Raw genomic sequence first — 25,889 nt, forward strand, 5'->3', positions numbered from 1 at the left:
AATAAAAAAAAATGAAAAATAAACAACAACAAAAAGCTAAAAAAGGATACACTAAAAAAGAAAAAACTAAAAAAAAAAGAAAAACTAAAAAGAAAAAAACTAAAAAAAAAGAGACACAAATTACGACCAGGATATCGAGACACAGGGAATATAAATGACCACTGGGACACTCAAATTACAGACTTTGACACCGGGACACAAATGACGACCGGGACACTGGGTTGTTACCCATAAATCCAATGATGAAGATATCATTTATGCAAGTTGCCGAAACTTTAGTTTCAGAAATTAAATTTTTGAAAGTAACATAAAAGCAACAAAATCTCCACTGTTGGTGAACTTGTAAATCAGACGTGGGCAACATTTTTTGGAAAAGAGCCATTATCATTGGGGCAAATATGGTTTGCGGGCTACATGATACAATTTCTCCACGCATTAATAACGGTCAAAGGTAAGCCGATTAATTTATGCATAAAATAGTTAATATAGCCATTGATAGGTTATAATAATATAACCTATCAATGGGAACATTTTTAGTCTTACATCCAATTTTTGCAGCACAGAATGAATATTGCATGGGAAGTGAACAAATGCAAATCAGGATTGCCACCCGGTGAATCCCTAGATTTTAGTGATTTTCTGATTTTCTTCAATAATCTAATGAATTTTGTGCTGAGTTAGAGTTTTTTAGGTGATAGAAAAACTCACTAAAAATAGTGATAAATCATGAGGGGGTGTAAACTCTGAAAAAAACTAAAAACTAGTTAGAAATGTGAAGCTTTTAATGCTAATTAATTTCCAGGACCCGCAAGACTGCAATAATCAGTGAACTAAGATGGCAATACTCTCAAGGTTACGACAAGGCGAAAATCCAGATACATACTCGCTTTTATTGTTCAAGTAAGCGTAATCACGCGGAAAATAATGCACAAACACTTCAAAACGATGCAGGATAGTAGCCTCACAAACAACACTCTTGGTGGGGTGTTTCTTAAAGCGGACGTAGCATTAAAAAGACAGAGCTATTACATTTTTAAAAGCATATGTAGGGTGAATTTTCGCAAACAGGACATAGTATTCCTTTGTGCTTATTTATTTTTCATTACCAAAAACGCAAGCTCATGGAAATTGTCGTTACTCAATAGCACAGCATAAATATTATACAGTATGGAAAATTCCTATATTTTCCATTAAAGATTTTTGTGACATATTAGTCCCACGCCTTTCGTCATGACTCCGCCTTCCGTCATGACTCTGCCTTTGCACGTACGCAGTGACAAATTTTTAGCGCATTGCGATAGGAATATACGAGACTTGTTGAAACTATCGCTATGACGCTTCAGGGATGCTTCCCAAGCCACGTACTGCGATGTGTCCCATTTATGAACCAAATTTTATACACTATATAATCTTTATGTTGTGCTCATTAGTAGAAGTGTTGCATTGTTAGGTTGTTTAACAAATCTAAAAAAATATTAGTCAGATGGTATATATTTACTTAGACTGTGAATCAGGACTGAATATTTTTTAATAGTATACGGAAGTCATCCTACCTTGTGTTTGGCTGCTTGAAATATCATATTCGACTTGTCCAAAAAACAGTTATAGCTTATAAAATTTGAGCTTTCTTAGGAACTCGAAGTATTACTATTATTTGTAAGAAAAAGCAGTTTGCTTATTTTATTACTTGTTTTTGTCTTTACCAATTTGTTTCGTTTTTTTTTTTTACTTAGAATCTATGTCTTAAAAGTTTTAACTTTTTACAATACTTTAATTTGATTTAATATATATGTATATAAAGCCAATCTATTTTTTCTTCCTTAAGTGTCCTAGTTTCAACACATACTATGCTACAGTTATTGCTCTCGTCTTGACTTACGGGAATTTTCCGCGGATGAATTTTGGGAGGAATTTTTTCTGAAAGTTTTTTTGGTAAAAAAAAAAAACTAAATTTCTAAATTACTAGTGAAATATTTTAACGGCATAACTTTCATCAATTCAAAAAGAAGAATTTCTTCTTAAATTAACGGATAATATATTATTCAAAAATGTAAAACTTAAAGCACATGATAAATTATTTCAATTAAAGGAACTATTTACCGTATTATACCGATCTTTTGACATCATCTTCTTAATCCAAAGAAGTAAAGAAATTTCTGGCTCCATATGTATCTCAAAGACAATTAGTATCTCCTTCATGGAGGTAGAAGGTCCATAAGTTGACGCTAAAACAAGAGCCTCCTCTTTGAGCTCCAAATCTATTGTCAAAATCAAGTCAGCTCTTTTGACCCATTCCTTGAAAGACTGCAGAACTAAAATTAAAAAAAACAATTAGAGTCAACAAAGAAAACAGTTATTATCCATATTCAAACACGAAAAATTAAAAATACTACTATTACTAACAACTCACCGCAGCATTGAGCCATCTGAGGCCAAAATAACTGCGCACACTCCTCCTCCATCTCAATTTATTCAAAGCCTCCTTCTTTGCACCCTCCCAGGAAGTTCCTATCGCCTTTAAATCTTTCTTTACGACATCCTCCCACTCAAGACGATGAGGACCTGCTTTACAGTTGGTCAAAAAGGACAATCGTGGTAACGAACTGTAGTAAGGAGCGACCCGGCTCAATAGAAACCAAAACTCTAAAAAATGGAATTTTGAGAAAAATAGCTACATCAAAAGAATCGCATTTTAATGCTGATTTTAAATATATAAATTTCATCAAGTTTAGTCTTACGCTCCAAAAGTTACGAGCCTGAGAAAATTTGTGTTATTTTAGAAAATAGGGGGAAACACCCCCTAAAGTCATAGAATCTTAACGAAAATTACACCATCAAATTCAGCGTATCAGAGAACCCTACTGAAGAAGTTTCAAGCTCCTATCTACAAAAATGTGGAATTTTGTATTTTTTGCCAGAAGGCAGATCACGGATGCGTTTTTATTTGTTTGTTTGTTTTTGTTTTTGTTTTTTTCCAGGGGTGATCGTATCGACCCAGTTGTCCTAGAATGTTGCGAGAGGGCTCATTCTAACGGAAATGACAAGTTCTAGTGTCCTTTTTCTATTATGTTTTCCATTGTTTTTTTTTTACGGCAAGTCGCGTGGCATTGCAAAGCTTTGGTGGGTTAATATTTCACAACAGTATTATTGGTAACTCTATTTTTAGTTGTAGCACGTGTGGTGGATACCCCGGGAAGATCCACGGAATATAAAAATTCTGATGGATAGTTAACCGCTTCGTTTGATTCCAGAACTGTGTCGACTGACTTATAAATGACTGCATGGTCTCGAATCTTGGTCAGAATAATATTTTTGATTTCGTGGACGTCTTTGATTTTGGCTGCCAGAATCGCTCGTTCACTTAATATAATTCTCTTCATCTTGACGAATCATTATTCTGTAGCCATAGTAGTTCATTGCGCTACATTTCTTATCCATTTCTTTGTTAGTGACTGGTTTTATCAATTTAATATTAAAGTGATAGCCGTCGGTTCCATCCCAAAAAATGATAGGATATTGTAGGGCATGGTAGCATCCATGAGTTTCAGCAATTCTTGTCAACTGATTGTTTCGCCTATAAAGAATAATATCTCGAGGTAAGAACTGATCACCGACCATAACGATTGCCACTTCGTTGATCTCATCGTCTCAGCATTGTATCTACAAACATGTTCAGCAGTAGGCGCTTTGTCAGGGGAAATAACAATTTTATGCGCATCAGTAGGCATCAAGTCGAATTCTGTTTTGAACAGACGCACTAAATTATTATTATTGTGGAACTGGAAAAGGATTAGTCCTTTCAACGCCGGGAGAAATTCCGCAGCGTGCATTCAATTCAGCATTGCTATCACTGTTGAAGTACAGTTGCAAAAGTTTGTGATACTCACCTGAGAATTACCTGATGTTTGATAAAACAAAACAAAAAATGGTTCGATTCAGACGTATACCCAGTAAGCAAAAATTTCAATGGCTCTGGTGGTGCAGCCAGTTGAGGAAGCTTAACTTTTCCTGAGGCGCAACAGATTCCCATTGTTTCGCCATTAAATTCCAATGCCTTGCAATAGGGACAAATTTCAGACATAGTCCCGATTTGAACATCTCGACTCAAGCTATAATCATCGGAAGGGCAGTACTTGAATGCCAGGCGATTATACACGCGTTGCTTTTGTAATACATCGACACGCCTTCTTCCCGGTTTTGCGTAGCTCAGGTAGTTCCTCGACACGCCTTCGTTGACGTAAAGCCGAAAGCCTGGTTTCGCGTTGCTCTGTTGATTCCTCGACACGCCTTCTTTTTTTACTATCTCTGTCTGCTGCAAGCCTGGTTTCGCGTTGCTCTGGTGGTTCGTCGACACGCCTTCGTTGATGTAAATTGGACATTCCTAATCTGGCCCTTTCTCTTTGAGCCGAAAGCCTGGTTTTGCGTTGCTCTGGTGTTTCCTCCTGGTGTTCCCTTTTTGGTGACATTATAGGATAATTTCTCTCACAATATAATGGTACTATTTTTAACTACGTAAAACTTGCGAATATACAGCATTCTTCGATGTCCCATTGTCTGTGCATAAAAATAGATTGTTAGGTTTACCGACTCTTGAACATGCAACTTATAATTGTCCATGGGAAAAACAATCCGTATTCAGATCAACAGACAACAGATCAGTCAACAGACAAACAACTTATTTTTATATAGATAAAAGACGTCATATTTAATATGACGTCATGTATTAAAATGAAAATTTTCTTATGTATTTATTGACGTTATATTGTAAAAGATTGGTACTGCGAAGAATTAATCAGAAAATTCAAAAAAGTCTCCCCGGCGGGGAATCGAACCCCGGTCTCTCACGTGACAGGCAAGGATACTCACCACTATACTACCGAGGACTAAAATGGATATTTAACGTACTTATATTTGATTTGGGAGATGAAAGTGTCAAAAGATAAAATGTGTATGAAAATAGAATTGAATAAAAAACGTGGGTAAATGTTCAGTTTCGTCACAAGTTGTCTAAACTAGAAACTATTTTGCAAAGGAGCATAGTTCCCATGCTATAGTACTTAGAAATGCTAATTCTAGGAGCGCATCCATTTCTGGTTGACCGTCCTCCTCCATGGGGCAAACTAAGAATAAAAACCTCGTTTGAGGTTTTTTTTCGTCTGTTTTTTTTTTTTTTTTTTTTTTTTTTTTTTTTTTTTTTTTTTTTTTTTTTTTTTTTTTTTTTTTTTTTAGTTTTATCACTCTTTGTTGAATAAATATAGAATACAGACCTCGCCCCGCTGCCCTCGGGGCTAATGGACTAATACGCTTCGCTCTATAGGTAATGTTACCTGTGAGCAAGCCCACTTTATGCATTTTTAGTCTCGTTGGACAGGGGGAAAGCTAAAAAATGGATACGCTTCTCTAATCAAACAGTTCGTGGTAAGGAGCAACCCGGCTCAATAGTAACCAAAACTCTAAAAAACGGAATTTTGATACCTATAGTTACATGAAAAGAATTGCATTTTAATGCTGGTTTTAAATATATAAGCTTCATCGAGTTTAATCTTACCCATCAAGTTATTACCCATCAAGTTACGAGCTTGAGAAAAAATGTATAATATTAGAAAATAGGGGAAAAAACCCCTTAAAGGAGGCAAACATGGTCTGCCCATGTCATTCTCGTATATACACCTTATTGCTATTTCGTCCACCTGTCTTAAAGTCATAGAATCTTAACGGAAATCATGTCATCAGATTCAGCGCATAAGAGAACCCTATTGTAGAAGTTTGAAGCTCCTATCTACAAAAATGTGGAATTTCGTATTTTTTGCCACAAGACAGATCACGGATGCGTGTTTATTTTTTTTTTTTTTTTTTTTTTCCAGGGGTGATCATATCGACCCTGTGGTCCTAGAACGTCGCGAGAGGGCTCATTCTAACGGAAATTAAAAGTTCTATTGCACTTTTCAAGTGACCGAAAAAGGTTGGTTCTTAGGAAAGCAGCTATCACATTATTGATTTAGTCAAATATCACCATATAAAACAGGCCTAGTTTCTAAACCACCCTATAATTCTTAGTTAAAAAATAAATTTAGAATGATTCAGCCATTGCCTTATATAGCCTAGTCTATAGGCTATTTGTTGAGATTGCTGTTTAAACTAGATTTTTAAGGTAAAGTAAAGGTAAAATTTTACTTTAGCTACTTTTGGCCATCTTTGAAAGAGGTTGGGTTAGGACAATAAAACTTTCAGAGATGTATTTACAGGCTAAATTATGTCCCAGGAAGATATTTCAAAGTACATACCTCTACTTCTTTTCCCTTTAGAGGGTCTTGAAATTTGTGGGTACCTTAATTTTTGGTTATCAGTTTCTTTTACTCTGGCCTTAGTTCTGAAAAGACAATTCCTGTTGATTGAGCAGAACTTTAAGCCATAACACTGGGTTTTTCTAAATTTAGAAATAATCTTTTTTGCCACCTCATTATACCTTACCTTACCTTAAATTGCATTTGCCAGCATGATAAGGTGGTAGATCCTTCTGTACTTCTTGCTGGTGGTGAGTGATGTAATTATATTGGCTTAGCTCCCCAGTCCAGTCTCCACTCAACCCTTTCCCAGTCCCTGTTGACTCCAGCCTTGAAGGAGTGGGGAGTCTCAGCTTGGATGGTAGACTCAGATAGGCTATTCCAGAGGGGGACCACCCAAATGGAAAAGAAGCCACATCATTCCCTTCTCTGACATCCAGGCAGGTGAAGCCTTAGACTGTGACCTCTTGAATTGTTAGCCAGGTGGTGAAGATCTGGTTCAGGTGACAGATTTGAAAATTTTGCCGGCCTTGATCACATCTCCTCTATATCTTTGATACATGAGGGTTTGGAAGTCTCAGAGAACTCAGGCAATCCTGGTAAGGGACATTATTTAAGCCACAGACCAGTTTGGTTGCTCTCCTTTGGACACTTCAAGGGCTCTTGTGTCCATTTTGTTTTGGGAAAGGCCAAAGTCAAGCCAAACTCAAGGTGGGGACAGACAAGGGATTGATAAAGTTTTGTATCCACACATGACTTCCTGGTTACAAAAGAGCACTTAATGAGTCCAAGAGCTCAATTAGCTTAAATTGGATACTTAGGTCTACTTTTGCAGTATTAGCAGAGTCTCTAATAAGTTTTCTTCTTCATTTAAATCCTCAAAGGTGTTTTCTATAGGGTGTTGGCTTGTGAGATGTTTCAAACAGGCTAAATTGGCTACTTAGGTCTACTTTTGCAGTATCAGCAGAATTTCTAATAAGTTTTCTTATTCATTTAAATTATCAAAGGTGTTTTTTATAAGGTGTTGGCTTGTGAAATGTTTCAGACAGGCTAAATTGGCTACTTAGGTCTACTTTTGTAGTACCAGCAGAATTTCTAATTCTGCACATACACTTCAAGTAAGAAAAATACTTATCTCTACAGTCAGAATTGCATCCTGAATCCAAAGTTATTGTGCATTTGCATCAGAAAGGAAATTAATATTCACCATATACAGACCTAGCCTATACCAATTCAGGGTATATATTTGCACGTTAGTGAGTATATGTGTATGTATGTTTATATGTGTTTATGTGTATATGTATGTGTGTATGTATGTGTATGTATATGTATGTGTATATATGTATATATATATGTATATATGTAAGCCCTATAGATAGGTAGAGTAGCTCCATAGGAGGCTTAGGCCAAGTAGGACCTTGTCCCAGTGGGGCCCATAATAGAAACTGGGAAACCCTCCCCTGGGGGTCATAATTTCAGGTGGAGGAGGAAGAAGGCCCCTCAAATGTACACTCAGCAGGGCCAACTGCCGTGTTCACGCGTCAGATGAGTTACAAACCTTCTCCCAGTAATGGGTTAAATTGCATGGTGAAGCAGAACACCATCGTGGAAGGATCCTCTATAGGAGGACAACTGCGGCAGGGCGTAAGATCCAGATTTATGGACAACGGCCTCTGTAAAGGGCTGCCTCGACCCTTTCGGGGTACCTGCAAGACTGGGAAACTTGCGGTCAATTTTTCCCACTTGAGGAGTGGCGCCCCTCGAGGAAATTATAGCCTAGTAAACAACACAGCACTCGTACGGGATTCTGATTATTGGATAATTTTCTGGGCTTGGTTTGTTTTGATGGGCGTTTTCGGGCTGAAAAACCTCTTCCTAGCTAATTTATCTACTATGGGCTGCCTCCCCGTAGTAGCATAATATTTGTAGGCATGAATATATAATGAGTCGGAGGTAATAGGCTTGGGACTGTCTGTGCAGGATTTCGACTCTTGTTGATAGAAGAGCATCGCCAAGTGCTGAAAACCATGTTGTGACCAAGATGGGCCCAGGATTGCACAAAGCCTCCAACTTACTGGAGGTCCCAGGGACTTCTTGCTGTCCGGTTCTAAGCCGGCTTAAGCGCTTCGGTGTAGACTTGAGAAGATATGTTGGTCCCCATCCTGCACTGGTATCCGGGATCACTGCTTTTCTTGAGGCCAAAATAATTTCAAAGATTTAAAGAACATGAAAATTGGAACTTGGAATGTTACGACGTTAAAAAATGACTATCGCATCGACATTTTGACTGACGAATTCAGACGGTTTGAACTGGATTTATTAGGAGTTTCAGAAACTCATATCCCAGGGGTAGGAAGCATGAAATTAGGTGACATAGAATTTGTTTACTCAGGAAGGAAGGATGGGGTACATAGACAGGGAGTAGGGCTCATGATGAATAAGGAAGCTGCTAAGTCTTGTTTAGGCTGGGAAGGTATTAATAATAGAATACTAATTGCTCATTTTATGACTAAAAAGTTTAGGGTATCAGTTATAGTAGTATATGCCCCCATTGAACCAACTGATGGAGATACTAGTGACTCAGATGAATTTTACTTACAGTTACAGGAGCAAATAGACAGGGTACCAGGTAGAAATATGGTGTTTTTGCTAGGAGATTTTAATGCCCAGGTTGGTAGAAATAGGGATAGATGGTATCCTAGCCTAGGTAATTTTGGTGTAGGAAAAGAAAACAGTAATGGCTATAGGCTTTTACAATTTTGTAGGTATAACAACCTAGTTATAACCAATACGGTGTTTGGTCACAAAATGGCCCATAAGTTGACATGGTATTCACGTGATGGTAAGACATCAAACCTTATTGATTATGTTATTGTAAACAGAAGACTAGCAGGATCAATACAAGATACTAGGGTGTATAGGAGTGCCGTTATTGATGTTAAAAGTAAAGATCACCATCTAGTAGTGTCTAAGGTTAATTTAAAGCTGAAATTTCGGAAGAGTAACTCCCTCCCGGGAAGTTATGATGTTGGTAGACTTCAGGATGAAAATTTGAGAAAAAAATTCCAGGAACAGTTGAGTACTAAACTTGAGGGTTTAAAATTTGACAATGTGGAAGATGGATGGAATAATTTCAGAAAAACAATTTGTGAAGTTGCTGATGGTGTCCTAGGGAAGAGTGCTAAGACAGCAACTAGGAATATTAGTGAAAAAGCTTTAGGTTTAATAGAGAGTAGAAGGGGTTTGTATAAGAATTATCTGAGCGATAGGTCGTATGAAAACAAAAGGAATGTAAAGAAAGTGGAGAAAGCATTAAAATATGAACTAAGGAGATGTGAAATGGAGGCGATGGATAAAATTGCTGAGGATCTGGAAGATGCGGCTAGACGGCATAATAGTAAAATATTATACTGGCATGTTAATAAATTGAAAGGGAGTAGCCGATCCGGACTAGTCCCAGTTAAAGATAGAAATGGGGTCACAATTAGTGATAAGGAAAAAGTTAAAGAAAGATGGGTGGAACATTTTGAGAATGTGCTAAACCGAGATACAGTTGCAGGAAAAGATATAGATGAAAATGAAAAAGTTTGTGATACCTTGGATGTGAAGGAAGATTTGTTTAGTGAGGAAGAATTAGCGACAGTACTAGAAGGATTAAAAAATAATAAGGCCCCAGGTGCTGATAGTATGATTAATGAGTTCCTTAAATATGGTGGCTCTGAGGTTAGGAATAAGCTACTGAAGATTATGAACATGATTTTTGAAAAAGGGGAAGTACCCAATGATTTTAGGAAAACCTTAATTAAACCACTGTATAAGAAAGGTGACAAGAGTGAATGTCGGAATTATCGAGGCATTAGTCTGGTCTCTGTAGGTAGCAAATTACTGAGTAATATGATACTTTTTAGACTGAGACATGCTGTAGACAAAGTTTTAAGGGAAGAACAATGCGGTTTTAGAAAAGGTAGAGGATGTGTCGACCATGTTTTCACTCTTAGGTTAATAATTGAGAAGTCCCTTCGTTGTCAAACACCTTTGGTCCTTAGTTTTATCGATTATGAGCAAGCTTTCGATTCTGTTGATAGAACAGCGTTAACAAAGGTCTTATCGTTATATGGTATACCAGAAAAATACATTAAAGTGATTTGCGCTATGTACGAGAATAATACTGCTGTGGTTAAGGTAGGAAATGAGGTTAGCAACTGGTTTTGTATTAAATCAGGAGTTAAGCAGGGTTGTGTTCTATCCCCCTTTATATGGATCATTTTGATGGACTTCGTCTTAAGGAGCACAGGAAAGGCAATTGGAGACCATGGAATCAAATGGGGAGGAAGGACGCTCCTGGACTTAGATTATGCTGATGATTTAAGCATATTAGATGAAAGTGTGAGCAAAATGAATGAATTTTTAGAGGTTTTACGAGTTCAGGGTGCTAAAATAGGCTTGAAAATTAATGTTAAGAAGACTAAGTCACTAAGGTTAGGAATAAGTGAAGATGAACAGGTGACCTTAGGTAACGAAAAGATTGATCAGGTTGGGAGCTTCAGTTACCTTGGTAGTATTATTAGTAAAGATGGTGGGAGCAGTGAAGATGTTAAAAGTAGAATAGCTAAAGCTCAGGGTGTTTTTTCACAGTTAAAAAAAGTTTGGAAGAATAGAAAGATAAGCCTACAAACCAAGATTAGAATATTGGAAGCTACAGTGATGACAGTGGTCAAATATGGCTCTGAAGCATGGACACTCCGAAAAGCAGATGAAAATTTACTAGATGTTTTCCAGAGAAATTGCCTACGGATTGTTCTGGGTACCCGGCTGACTGACCGTATTTCAAACAGTAGGTTGTACGAAAAGTGTGGTTCAATCCCGCTTTCTGGGGCTATAATGAAAGAAAGGTTGAGATGGCTAGGCCACGTTCTACGGATGAAGGATGACAGATTACCGAAGATTGTCCTTTTTGGCCAACCGTCTGGGGCTACACGGAAAGCAGGTCGTCCTTGTCTGGGTTGGGAGGATGTCATAAATAAGGATTTAAAGGAAATGGGAACTTCCTGGGAGGGTGTAAAGAGGGAGGCTTTAAATAGATTAGGTTGGAGGAGGAGCGTGCGTAGCTGTGTTGGCCTCGGGCGGCTTTATGCTGCAGTGAGTTATTAGTAGTATTAGTAGTAGTTACATATAGTAATGGTTATTGGGAAGTGTACAGGTGTTTTCAGGAGGATTTTTTTGGTTGGGGGAGGGATTGAAAAGAGGGGGATATACTAGGGGAACTTTCCATCGAGGAATTTGTCATAGGGGAAGAAAATTTCCATGAAGGGAGCGCAGGATTTACTAGCATTATTTTGAAAAAAACAATGAAAAAATAAATAGGAATAAGTTTTTTTCAGCTGGAAGTAAGGAGCAGCATTAAAACTTAAAACGAACAGAAATTATTACCCATATGAGGGGCTCACCTCCTCCTAATACCTAGCTCTTTGCGCTAAAGTATTTTTAGTAATGTCAACTATTTATTCTACGGCTTTTGTGATTCAGGGGTCATTCTTAATGAATTGGGCCAAAATTTAAGATTTAGTGTAAAGAGAGAGGTACTGACGAGGGGGCGAACCCTCTCATATGTGTAATAAAAACATGAGAATAAAAAATTCTTCACGTAAGCTAGTTTATAAGTTACGTATATCTTTTAATAATAAAAAGATTCGTAAAAAATTAAAAGTTCTAGTTGCCTTTTTTATTAACCAAAAAATTGGAGGGCAACTAGGCTTCCTCCCCCGCTCTTTTTTTCCTCAAAATCATTCGATCAAAATTATGAGCAAGCCATTTAGCCAAAAAAAAAAAATGCAAATTTCGTTTTAATTATTTCTCTGCGGAGAGCCAAAATTAAAACATGCATTGATTCAAAAACGTTCAGAAATTAGATAAAAAAAAACAAGTTTTTTCAACTAAAAGTAAGGAGCGACATTAAAATTTAAAACGAACAGAAATTACTTCGTATATGAAAGGGGCTACTTCCTCATCAACGCCCCGCTCTTTACGCTAAAGTTTTTTACTGTTTTAAAAAGAAGAGTTGAGAGAAAGAGTCGAACTTTAGCGTAAAGAGCGGGGCGTTGATGAGGAAGCAGCCCCTTTCATATACGAAGTAATTTCTCTTCGTTTTAAGTTTTAATGTCGCTCCTTACTTTCAGTTGAAAAAACTTGTTTTTTTTTATTTAATAGCTCTAGAAAGCGAGATTAAACGACATTTTCGAACCGCCTATAGTTTGACATACGGTCAGTAAGTCGGGTACCCAGACCAATCAGCAGGCAATTTCTCTGGAAAATATCTAATAAATTTTCATCGACATTTCGGAGCACCCATGCTTCAGAGCCATATTTGGCCACTATCATCACTGTACCTTCCAATATTCTAATCTTGGTTTGCAGAATTATCTTCCTATTTTTACAAACTTTTTTCACCGCAAAAAAAAACCTGGTCCTTGGCTATTCTACTTTTAACATCTTCACTGCTCCCACCGTCTTTACTTATAATACTACCAAATATTATAAGTTGACAGTTGACATGTCAGCATGAAGCTGACAGCTGATCAATCTTTTCAGTACCGAATGCCACCTTTTCATATTCACTTAGTGACTTAGTTTTCTTAACATTAATTTTCAAACCTATTCTAGCACCCTGAACTCGCAAAACCTCTAGAAGTTCATTCATTTTGCTCACTTTTATCTAGGATGCTTTAGTTCATCAGCATAAACTATGTCCAGGAGAGTTTTTCCTTCCCATTTGATTCGATGGTCTCTCATTGTTTCTCCTGTGCTCCATAAGATAGAGTCCATCAGATTGATCCATATAAAAGGGGATAAAACACAATCTCACTAAACTCCTTATTTGACACAAAACCAGCTACTAACCTCATATCTTACATTCACCACAGCAATTTTATTCTTGTACTAGGCACTAATCCCTTTTTATTCAACTGTCTGGTATACCATATAAGGATAAGACCTTGCTAAAGCTATTCTATCAACAGAATTGAACGATTGCTCATAGTCTAAAACTGAGGACCAAAGGTGTTTGACAACTAAAGTACCTCTCAATTATTAACCTAAGAGTGAAAATTTGGTCGACATATCCTCTACCTTTACCAAAACCACACTATTCTCATCTTAAAACTTTGTCTAGAGCATCTCTCCGTCTAAAAAGTATCATATTACTAATTAATTGGCTACCTAAAGATACCAGACTAATCCATCGATAGTTACAACACTCACTCTTATGATGTTTCTTATAAAGTGGTTTAATTAACGTTTTCCTAAAATCGTTAGATACTTCCCCTTTTTCAAAAATCATGTTTATAATCTTTGGTAACTTATTTCTAACTTCAGAGCCACCGTATTTAAGAAACTCACTTAAAACACTATCATCATCTAGAGCCTTATTATTTTTAACCCTTTTAAAACTGTCGCAAATTCTTCCTCACAAAACAAAACTTCCTTCACATCCAAGGTATCACAAACTTTTCATTTCCCTCTATATCTTTTCCTGGAACTGTATCTCGGTTTAGGACATTCTCAAGATTTTCCACCAATCCCTCTATTACTCTTCCCTTATCACAAATTGTGTTATGATAACTTACTAGCTAACTTACTACTTGAGTTTATATGGATTGGGCCAAAAAAAGGAAAAAAACTGAAAAATAAAGAAGAAAAAGAAAACTAAAAAGATAAAAAAGAACAAAAAACTAAAAAAGGTAAAAAAAACTAACAAGATAAAAAGATAAAAACAAAAAAATAAAAAAGCTAAAAAACTAGAAGAGAAAAAAATAAAAAAAATAAAAAAGGAAAAACTAAAAACGAAAAAAGAAACAAAAAAAGAAAAACAAAAAAAAAGAAAAACAAAGAAAAAAGTTAAGGGAAAAAACTAAAAAAGAAAAAACTAAAAAAAAATGAAAAAAAAAACTAAAAAATAAAGAAGAAAACTGAAAAAAGAAAAACTAAAAAAGGTAAAAAACTAAAAAGAAAAAAAAAACTAAAAAAATGAAAAATAAAAAAAGAAGAAAAAACAAAAAAAGAATACAAATTAAAAACAAAGAACTAAAAATAAGACATAAACTAAAAAAGAAATCAAGAAAGAAGAAACTAAAAAAATGAAAAAAACTAAAAAAGAAAAATAGTAAAAAACAACTAAAAAAGAAAAAACTAAAAAAGATAAAACTAAAAATAAAGAAAAAGGAAAAAAGAAAAAACTGAAAAAAGAAAAAAAACTAAATAGAATAAAAAAACTAAATAGAAAAACTAAAAAAAAACTAAAAAATTGAAAACTAAAAGAAAACTAAAAACTAAAAGAAAACTAAGAAGGAAAAAACTAAAAAAGTAAAAAAGAGAAAACTAAAAAAACAAGAAAAAATATAAAATAGAAAAACATTGAAAAAGAAGAAACTAAAAAAAAGAAAAAACTAAAAAAAGAAAAAACTAAAAATGAGAAATAAAATACAAAAAAGGAAAAACTAAAACAGAAAAAAAACTAAAAAAGACAAAACTAAGAAAAGAAAAAAAGAAAAAACTAAAAAAGGAAGCCAAGAGCTCATATGGCACTTGTGACGAGGCAAGAAGAGCCAAGAGCTCATATGGTTTGAGCTCTAACAAAATTCTAAGAATCAATCGATTGATTTAAAAAGAAAATTAGAGGCTTAATGCCGACAGGGATACATAACACTCGTACACTCGTAAGTTATAAATACCTCATTTCTTATAATCTGTCCTCTCCCTTTAGCCCCCCAGATGGTGTAATCTGGGAAAACGACTTTATCAAGTCAATTTGGGCAGGTCCCTGACACGCCTACCAATTTTCATCGTCCTAGCACGTCCAGAAGCCCCAAACTCGCCAAATCACTGAACGCCTCCCCCAACTCCCCCAAAGAGAGCGAATCCAGTACGGTTAAGTCAATCACGTATCAAGGACATTTGCTTATTATATCCACCAAGCTTAATTTCGATTCCTCCCCTCGAAGTGTTTTCCAATATTTCCCCCTCCAATGTAAAAAGATATGGTCGGGATTGGAAATAAGAGCTCTGAGACATGAATTCCTTCTAAATATCAAATTTAATTAAGATTCGATCACCTATTCGTAAGATAAAAACACCCCAATTTTCACGTTTTCCAGGAATTCTGGTTTCCCCCTCCAACTCCCTCAATGTCACATGATCTGGTCGGAATTTACAATTAGAGCTTTAAAACACAAGATCCTTCTAAATATCAAATTTCATAAGATCTGGTCACCCTTTCGTAAGTTACAAATACCTCATTTTTCCAAATTACCCCCCCCCCCTTCAACTCCACCAAAGAGAGCAGATCCGGTCCGGTTATGTCAGTCATGTATCTTAGACAGGTTTGTATTCTTTACATCCAGTTTCATCCTGATCTCTCCGCTTTTAAGTGTTCTCTAAGATTTCCGGTCTCCCCCCAACTGCCCCCCCCCCAATAACGCTGGATCCAGTAGAGATTTAAAATAAGAGATCTGAGCTACGAGGTCCTTCTACATATTAAGTTTCATGAAGATCCGATCTCTCCTACGTAAGTTATGAACACGTTATTTTTTCTAATTTTTCAGAATTACCCCCCCCCCCCCCGATAGCGCAGATCCGTTCCAATTATTTAAATCACATATCTAAGATTTCTGCTTATTTTTCCATCAACTTTCATCCCGATCCCTCCAATCTAAGCGTTTTCCATGATTTTAGGTCCCCCCAAACTCCCCCCAATGCCACCAGATCCGGTCGGGAATTAAAATAAGAGCTTTGAGACACGATATCCTTCTAAATATCAATTTTCATTGAGATCCAAATTAAAATTCCTAAGTTAGTCTCACCCTAAGTCTCATCCGTTCCTAAGTTAAAAATACCTATTTTTTTCTAATTTTTCAGAATTAACAGCTCTGAGACACGATATCCTTCCAAAGATCAAATTTCATTAAGATCTGATCAACCGTTCGTAAGTTAAAAATACTTCATTTTTTCTATTTTTCCGAAATAACAGGCCCCCTCCTCCCCCAGAGGTTCAAATCGTGAAAACAACTATTTCTAATTTAATTTGGTCCGGTCCCTGATACACCTACCAAATTTCATAAAGATCCGAAAACTTCTTCGTAAGTTAAAAATACCTCATTTTTCTATTCTTTCAAAATTAACCCTCCCCCCATACTACCCCAAAGAGAGCGGATCCGTTCCGGTTATGTCAATCATGTATCTAGGACTTGTGCTTATTTTTCTCACCAAGTTTCATCCTGATCCCTCCACTCTAAGTGTTTTCCAAGATTTTAGGTTTCCCCCTCCCAACAGCCCCCCCTCCAGTGTCACCAGATCCGGTCGGGATTTAAAAACACAGCCCTAAGACACGATATCCTTCCAAATATTAAATTTCATTAAGATCTGATCAACCGTTCATAAGTTAAAAATACCTAATTTTTTCTATTTTTTTCCGAATTGGTTAATACCAAGTGCCATAAAAACCAAAAAAAGAAAAACTAAAAAAAAACTAAAAAAGGAAAAAAGAAAAAACTAAGCTCAATGGCAGTCATTCAACAAACTAAAAAAAAAAAAAAGGTTTCAGTCCAGCCGAACTGAAATATAACCTGTTCTGAATATTCTAACGAATTATAAAGATCATAAATGGCTAGGTGAACGAGCGATTCTGGCATCCAAGAACAAAGACGTCCACAAAATCAAAAATATTTTTCTGACCAAGATTGTAGATCTGGCAGTCATTTACAAGTCAGTCGACACAGTTCTGGAATCAAATGAAGCGAATAACTATCCATCAGAATTTTTAGATTCCCTGGATCTCCGAGGGTTCCCACCACACGTGCTACAACTAAAAATAGGCATACCAATAATACTATTGCGAAATATTAACCCACCAAACTTTTGCAACGGCACGCGACTTGCCGTAAAAAAAAAACAATGGAAAACGTAATAGAGGCAACAATATTGACAAGCCCTTCCGAGGGTGAGGCTGCTCTTATTCCTCGCATTCTCATGATTCCAACAGATCTGGCTTTTCAATTTCAAAGATTGCAATTCCCAATTTGCATTTGCAATCACCATCAACAGAGCTCAAGCGCCATCATTAGAAAAATGCGGTACAGATCTTAATACGGATTATTTTTCCCATGGACAAATATGTTGCATGCTCAAGAGTCGGTAAACCGGACAATCTATTTATACGCACAGACAATGGAACAGCGAAGAATGTTGTATTTTCACAAGTTTTATGCAGTTAAAAATCAGCACATATCCGTTGTAAAAAATTCGCTCAGAACCTTAACTTTGGAAAAACATTTTCCAATGAAAAGATGTCACATTGACCTATCTTCATATTTTGCAATTTAAAGAGCAAATTATGTCATACTCTTCTAGGGGCGGAATTATTTTTGTATCTATGACGCATGAAGAATTAGTCGTTACGCGCCATATTAGTTACGCACCATTGTAGTTGTGTCCCTGTGTCCCACCTGTGAATATAGATAGATTTATATATGTGTTTCAAACTACGTTAAAATTGCGAATATACAACATTCTTGGCTTTCCCATTGTCTGTGCATATACAAAGCCGTATGTACTAATAATGACGTCATATGCAAACGCTCTTTTTACAAACAAACAAACATGCATACACACAACTCGTTTTTATATAGATAGATAGATAGATAGATACAATACAAATTAACTGCGTAAAAGTGTCCTTGTGTCCCGGTCGTCATTTATATTCCCTGTGTCCCGGTCGTCATTTGTGTTCCGGTGGCTCGGTCTGTAATTTCTCTTTGAGTGTCCCGGTCGTCACATATATTCACTGTGTCCCGGTCGTCATTTCTATCCCGGTTTGTAATTTTTCTTTGAGTGTCCCGGTCGTCCTTTATATTCCTTGTGTCCCGGTATCCCGGTTTGTAATATCATAAAGTCTTCAATGGCTCTGGTCGTGCAGCCAGTTGAGGAAGTTTAACTTTTCCTGAGGCGCAACCTATTCCCATTGTTTCATCATTAAATTTCTACTCAAGCTATAATCATCAGCCAGGCTGTACCTGAATGCCAGGCTATAATTTTGACGTTTGCTTTTGTGATTCCTCGGCACGTTTTCTTTTGGCATTATCTCTTTGAGCGGCAAGCCTGTTTTTACGTTGTTCTTGTGATTCCTCGGCATAATTTTTTTTAATTGCTCTTTGAGCCTCAAGCCGGTTTTCACGTTGTTCTTGATTCCTCAGCACGCTTTCTTTTGGTACTTTCTCTCTGACCCGTGAGCCTATTTTCACGTTGCTCCTGTGATTCCTCGGCATGATTTTTTTGGTAATTTCTCTTTGAGACGCAAGCCTGTTTTCACGTTGTTATTGTGATTCCTCGGCATGATTTTTTTATAATTTCTCTTTGAGCCTCAAGCCGGTTTTCACGTTGTTCTTGATTCCTCGGCACGCTTTCTTTTGGTATTTTCTCTTTGACCCGTGAGCCTATTTCCACGTTGTTCATGTGATTCCTCGGCATGATTTTTTTGGTAATTTCTCTTTGAGACGCAAGCCTCTTTTCACGTTGTTCTTGTGATTCCTCACCACCCTTTCTTTTCTTACTTTCTTTTAGCCGCAAGCCTTTTGGCATTAACCCTTTGAGCCTCTTCGTCGGCCGTTTCTTCTGCCATTGTAGGATTTATACTAAAATTTCTCTTTGAATCGCCCCCTTATATACTTATAATGACGTCATATGCAAAGCCTTATATACTGATAATGACTTCATACGCGTACAAACAACAAACATAGAACTCATTGTTATACATATATAGATGACGAATGACTTTGAACAACTAAACTAAAAGTTATGGAACAAGCAACAGCAAAGAAAAATGTTGCACATCCAAATCTGTTGTTAGAAGATAAACCAAAAATGAAAATAATAAAGCAAAACGAGAGTCGATATTATCGCAAACGAAAATGTTATGCAAAGAAATCGCCGGTTAAAAGAAAAACCAAACTACAATGGAATGACGAAACGCATAATTTTAGCGTCAATGAAAGATAAAAAGGAAGAAGCAATTCAGTTCATGCCAAAGTTTACTAATTCAATTGACATTTCACAGGTTATTGACATTGAAATAGACATTTAAGAGGATATGTGTACTTGAACATTCTTTGTTGCTACTGAATTATTTAACAACGTAATTGAAGCAAAAATGCAATTACTGGGGGAAATCTGAAAAGAGACTTTTTGTTATCTATGAGTTCTTGCGAAATTATAGAAGACCATGAATGATTCCAAACAGCTAAGGCAAAAGGCATGAAAAAAATAAGGTAATGATGAGCGAGAACGAAGCACAATGAGATCTGATAGTGGAAGCACGTGATAATAAAAACATCACAAGAACCCACAAATGAAAAATGATTGACATCAAATCCCCGGTTAGAATACAAGCGAGAGCGAGGATCATATCAAAAACGAAATCTGCAGTTCTGACGGCCTAATTACTTTGAGCGGCCAGTACTTCCTTCGAATCCTAGTCCCGACACTTTTTTAAGTTCATCAAGACAGAAGTTTAATTAATTTTCTTCAAGACACAGGAGCTTGTTACGAAATAAGGTTTGTTTTCTAATAGATGCAGGTGTCTGTTATGTTAATGACTTAGAAAAAACGCAAGGGCCAGGAAAGAAAACCTTTGGGTCCCCACCAAATCATGTGTTCTTTGGTTGTTATGTTTAAAATCCATCAGGGGCAGGAAAAAACCTTCAGGGCCTGCTAGTGGGGGATCTCTAAGACGCCGGGTCCTAATCTAACCTAACCTAGTAACCAATCCCAACGGGGGGGGGCTTTAGCAGTCAATTCCGACGGGGCTCCTAGCAACCAATTCCAACGATGACCCTAGTATCCAATTCCATTGGCACCCCTAGCAGCCTTTTCCTCCGGACGGGCCCTAATACAACCTAGCAACTTTTTTCATTGATGGGTTCCGAGCAACCAATTCAAGCGGAGCCTTAGCAGTCAATTCCAAAAGAACCTTAGCGTATTAATCGATCCTTTTCTTCTCTCATAAGTGGGTTTGATAAAGATCGGGATTCACAAAAAGCTGTAAAATCTGAATTGGTAATCAGATTCGACAAAGTTTTACTGAAGTTTGACAAGTGTTGCAATAGATGTTTATTCTAAATGTATTTTTACCCCCTTGTCCAGTTCGCCATTGAAAAATTATCAGGTCTGGCAAGAACACACTAAATCTTATTTTCTCCCACATATGATACAGATTTGACAAACTGTTAGGGCAGATACCGTCGTGACCTAAATTTAGGGGTCCCAATAGAGGTTGACATTTAGACCAGAGTACAAGAACCTCCCTCACAAAACAGAGTTCAGATATACTTTGGAACGAAAAAAAAGGAAGAAAATAATCCTTACCATACAATAGTTTTATGTGAAATCTGACAGACTGTTTTGGTTCATGTATTAATTGCAGGATTTAGTCCATTTTCTATTCGTCACGCATAAAGGGTTACTTTATTTCCCGAAAGGGCATAAGTAGGATATCAAAAATTACCTTCAATGACGTTTAATTCAGACGCAACAACTTATTCTATATGACAGGAATTAGAGACAAAACACTTTTTTCTAAAACAGGTCAGAATGTGTACAAGCCCAAAGAGGCACAATCATGACACACGTTCTTACTTCTAATCGAGTTCTTTTAGAGATCTGAGAACCCATTAAAAAGCTTTAGATCTAGCCATTTTTCGAAGGGGAGGGCTAAAATCCTCTGTTATGTCCATCCTTAAATAAATAAGAATTACTAAAAATACCAAAGAGGCAAAATAGAAGCCAATCGTCTTTCCTAACATCATTCTTAAAATATGAATTTTGGAGGATTGGACAAATCAAAAATAGAATATCCAAATCCCTTATTTTCTTAGGATCTGGAAAATGATCTAATAGCATTATATAGGAGAATTAGGTGTTCAGGCTTCTCTGATGTTATAGACCTACTGTTTTCCCAAACAATGATAGTTAACAAAACATACTTACTGTAGGTTCTAAGTAGTACATTTTTCCTAGTAGCAAATGATGCCTGTAGAATATTTAATAGAACTTCATATGGCTTATCAGACTGACCAAAAGTATCTAAAACAGCTGAAGCTGGGCCAACACTGCTGCCTAAAATCACATAAGGTTAGGTAATAACTGAAAATACATAATATTTTCAGATAAGAAAAATAAAATTTCGCCATCTTTTTTACAGAACAAATTATCCTTAATCTTAAGAATCAGCAAGCACCTACTTCTGCAGTAAACCAAGGTTTAAATCCCAACAATTTGCACTTAGGCTCGGACATATTACCTTCCATTATTTAGTTGCACTGTTGGGTACCATCCTTAAAACATGTAGAAAAAATAGGGCTTATGTTGATGCATTATTTTCTGATAGGAGTTAAGACTTTTTGATAGTCTTGGCCATAATGTAGTAGCGGAAAGAGGTAAGATCATGGGTGCTCGTCTATTTTCTGTATGAATATTTGCTAGTTTTCTTTTTAAAAGATTTCCATGTTTCCAACTCCCTGATAATGAGCCATCTGGATTTTATATATTTTTGTGGTTCTCCACATGGGACTAAATTAGGCTCACTTCCGTTTCGCATTGTTTTTAGCTGTATTTTAGCAACAATTCGTGAGCATTTTAAATTTGCTGATGATTTCACTGTCTTATCACTTTGATAGCCCTCTGACCACCGAGCAATCTGACTTGATGAGTTTTTAATGATCCAAAAGCTGAACTAAGAAAGATAAACCTGACCATCAGCAAAACTAAGATCTCTTATATGACTTTTTCCCTTCCCAAAGTGTTCACAGCCACCCTTCTCTTGATTCCTTGCTTCCAACATGCTGTTAAAATAAATTAGATTACTTTTGAAGAAGATTTAAGATTGAACTCATACGTTTGACAATCTGACAAAAAAAGGCACCTCACTTTTACATTCATTTTCCAAACTGAGATTTGGGATGCCAACTGAGGATTTAAAGTATGTATACTGCAGCTATGTTAGACCTTCTCTGAGTATGCATGTCCAGCTTGGCATCCAGATTTGACAAAAAAAAAGTCAATCAGATAGACTTTAGTTGATACAAAAAAGCTGTAAAAAATATACTTGGACACAACCACACAACACATGATGATGCAGTGAAATAAGTGAACTTGAATTCATTTGGTAGTTGTAGACACGAGTTCGAATATCGATTTGGGCTAAATTATTTGAATGCCCCAACTCATTGTGGTCTACTACCCAGCCTTAAGAGCCCCCCTTAATGATGAACCAATCACTAGACCCTGAAAAATAAAAAAAAAATATTGTCCCCAGTTAGACTTACCCACCCTCTAGTACCAAGAGATATTGCAAATCACTTGTCCCTTGTTTTACTTGTTATTGCAAATCACTTGTCACTCATTTGTCAAATCACTTGTCACTACCCAGCCTTAAGAACCCCCCGCCCCTAATGATGAACCAATAACTAGACTCTGACAAATAAAAAATGATTGTCCCTAGTTAGTGACTTACCAATCTTCTAGTACCAAGAGATATTGCAAATCACCAAGAAAATATCCTCTATGGAAAAATCCTCCCATGTAATCCCTTCTCCCCAACCCCTCACCAGAAAAAATGCCTGCTGAAAAAGGTCTGTGCACTTCCCATTAACCAATACTATTTGCAAACAACGGGCAAAGTTCATAACTTGCAGCCCTTCCCCCGGGGACTGTGGGGGATTAAGTCATCCTCAAAGACATAGTTATTAAACTTTCGACTATTCTGAAAAAAATTTTTCGCAAAATTTGATTGTATGACTTTGGTAAAAAAATGAGCGTGGAAGGAGGCCTAGTTGCTTTCCAATTTTTTGGTCACTTAAAAAGGGCACTAGCTTATTCTCTGTTCGAATGAGCAGTCTCGCGATCTTCTAGAAGCATAGGATAAATACAATCACCCATGGAAAAGAAAACAAACAAATAAACACACATCTGTGATCTTTCTTCTGGCAAAAAAAATACAAAATTCCAAATTTTTGAAAATTGGAGCTTGAAACCTCTACATTAGTGTTCTGGTATGTTTAATCTGATTTTGTTATTTTCATTAAGATTCAATCACTTTTAGGTGTTTTTTCCCCTTTTTTCAGAAATAAGGCGAATTTTTGTCAGGTTCGTAACTTTGTATTTTAATAGTTTTAATGTTTGAGGCAGTTTATTTCAGGTATTTACCTGCAAGTGTTTTTGAATGAACCAACCATTTATGTTTTTAATCCTCTGATAAATTCTGTATTAATGGTCCCTATTTTAACCATGAAAACTGATACTTGATGTACTTCTATTTATGACTCATTTTAATTTTTTGATGTTGAAGCAGCATTTGCTAGTTTTATTTTAATTTTTCTATTGCAACTTTTTTTGAGTTTTTGATCCTTGCTTTGTATCTACTTTTCTGTGTCATGACATGCTCATATTAGCTCCAGCTATTACAGGGAATAAATATATTTTATTTTATTCTATTCTAAACCCAACTATTGAAATGAGGTAGAGAATATATGCCAGTTAACCACCACTTGTAATCAAGAATTATGAGGAGCACTACAACTAAAACTATAATTGAAGATACACCTTACCACTCTGGTCAACAACTCAGATCAAGTAATTTTAGAATCAGTCTAGCTGTGAACAGCACAATTTGTGAAGCGACTTGAATATACATAAAAACAATCCCAGCTGTTGAAGCTAAAAAAGGTTTCCTAAGGAACCAAGTTAAGTATGGAGATGTACTGAAAACTATTAAATTATAGTGCGAACAAAAGACCATAATAGCGTCAATTCAAAAGAATGTAAAGAGAGGGTGGATCAAAATGTTCTTCTCAAAATTTTAAACATTAAAAATGTGTCATTTTTTCATATTTTCAACAGAAATTAGAAAAAAACTTAAAATGAAGATAACCAAGATGGATATTCTTTAAAAATATGAAGGAGGAGCTAAGGGCACAATGAGCTACACAGTTAGCCAGTGAGCTAAGCACCCTAACTAAATGTGAAGAGCACTTGCTTGTTTTCCACTATAATTCATTTCTTCTTGGCACGTTCCATTTTTAAAATTTCAAGCAAGAATTCAAAGAAAATTTTATCATTTAATTGCTCACCTCAAATCAACCTTAGAATATTCCTTTACAGATCCATAAAAGATAAACACAAGTGTCACATTCACCAGTCAGATTCAATCATTCAGACCAAACACTGATTTATTTGTCAAGTCATGTTAATTCAACAACAGCTTAAAATTTAAAGGGCTCACTGACAGTATTTTTGGTGTCTTATAGTGCCAAACTAGTCAAATTAAAAGATGATAGATGATGGGTCTTTGGTGTTCTCAACTAATATCGTCACTATCTCCATTTACAGAAGAAGATATTAAAAATCTCTTGCCCAGTTTTCCTGAAGGACAAATTGTTGAAATATCCAAACATGTGCTTTAGTATCCAAGTGAACTGCCAGTCTAGTTACTCATTGGATATACAGTATTTCTAGCTAAACCTGTAACATCCAAGGTTAAATGATACTATGGGAGCAAAAGTACCTACAAGCCTGGAAGAAAGCTTATGTGCATGTTATTCCTAAGGTAAAATGCCCCAAATACTGTAATGTGCTCTGATCCATGTCAATAGCCCCTAATCTAGCCAAAGTGACTCAGTTGCTCATATATTGTGAACTTTTGTTGCAAATAAGCCCCATGCCTTGATCCTTAACATTTTGGGAGCCTTACAGGTAGCAGGACTATTCCCTACTTGGTGCAGCTCTACCACCTAATTACTGAAAGGCTAGACAAAGGAGGTCAGGTAGCAGGACTATTCCCTACTTTGTGCAGCTCTACCACCTAATTACTGAATGGCTAGACAAAGGAGGTACCACAGTTAATCTGCCTTTAGCTGACTATTGCAAGACGTTCAATCTAATATGCCACACACCACAGCTTTACAGATCGCGAAATGCATGGGGAGAGATCATTCTACAGCTAATAGTAGTCTTCCTGAGACACTGATATCAGTGGTTCTATGCATTTTTTTTTTCCCAGGAAGCCTAGGCTCTGACTGGGTGGAAATGACAAGTGATGCTCCACAAGGCACTAAACTTCATGCACTCATGTTTTTAGCCATCATTAAGTATACCTTGTGTGAATACACCAACAAAAGATTCAAGTTCGTGCATGATCTGTTTGCCCTGTTGAATTACAATCTTATTGAGAGGTCTCATGTAATCCCCCCGTTTGATAGTGACCTAAAAGATAAATTCAAAGAGCAGAGCAATTTGAATGGACTTCAGATTAACAATAATAAGACTGAAGTGATGCACTTCAATCCTCTGAAAAGAAATGTTGCTTGCCCTGACCCCTGTTATCCAACCACTTCGACTGTAGTTGTCCTTGGGGTGGAATTCCGTGATGATTGTTCATTTAGCCAATGCGTTTAAAAAAATGGCAACTATGTGCTGCATTCCCTAAACACATAACACTGATTTTGATGCACTTCAATCCTCTGACCCCTGTTATCCAACCACTTTGACTGCAGTTGTCCTTGGGGT

At 36.4% G+C, this 25,889-nt stretch overlaps 1 protein-coding gene and 1 non-coding gene across 4 annotated transcripts in view; both read right to left on the reverse strand.

Annotated features, from left to right (window-relative positions):
* Positions 1–25,889, reverse strand: part of LOC136032986 (exonuclease mut-7 homolog) — an 80,985-nt gene that overhangs the window by 50,258 nt on the left and 4,838 nt on the right. For all 3 annotated transcript variants that reach the window (XR_010618834.1, XM_065713509.1, XM_065713518.1), the window contains exons 2-3: positions 21,315–21,443; positions 2,101–2,312 (exon numbers count right to left, since the gene is read on the reverse strand). Coding sequence is in view for 2 of the 3 variants with exons in the window: in XM_065713509.1 (XP_065569581.1) it covers positions 2,101–2,312; positions 21,315–21,443 (341 nt within the window). In the remaining variant the exon portion in view is untranslated. The remainder of the gene's footprint in view (positions 1–2,100; positions 2,313–21,314; positions 21,444–25,889) is intronic.
* On the reverse strand, positions 4,812–4,883 carry Trnad-guc (transfer RNA aspartic acid (anticodon GUC)). The gene has a single exon. It is a non-coding gene; the product is annotated as a tRNA-Asp (tRNA).

Source organism: Artemia franciscana, chromosome 1, assembly GCF_032884065.1.
Source record: "Artemia franciscana chromosome 1, ASM3288406v1, whole genome shotgun sequence".
NCBI lineage: Eukaryota > Metazoa > Arthropoda > Branchiopoda > Anostraca > Artemiidae > Artemia > Artemia franciscana.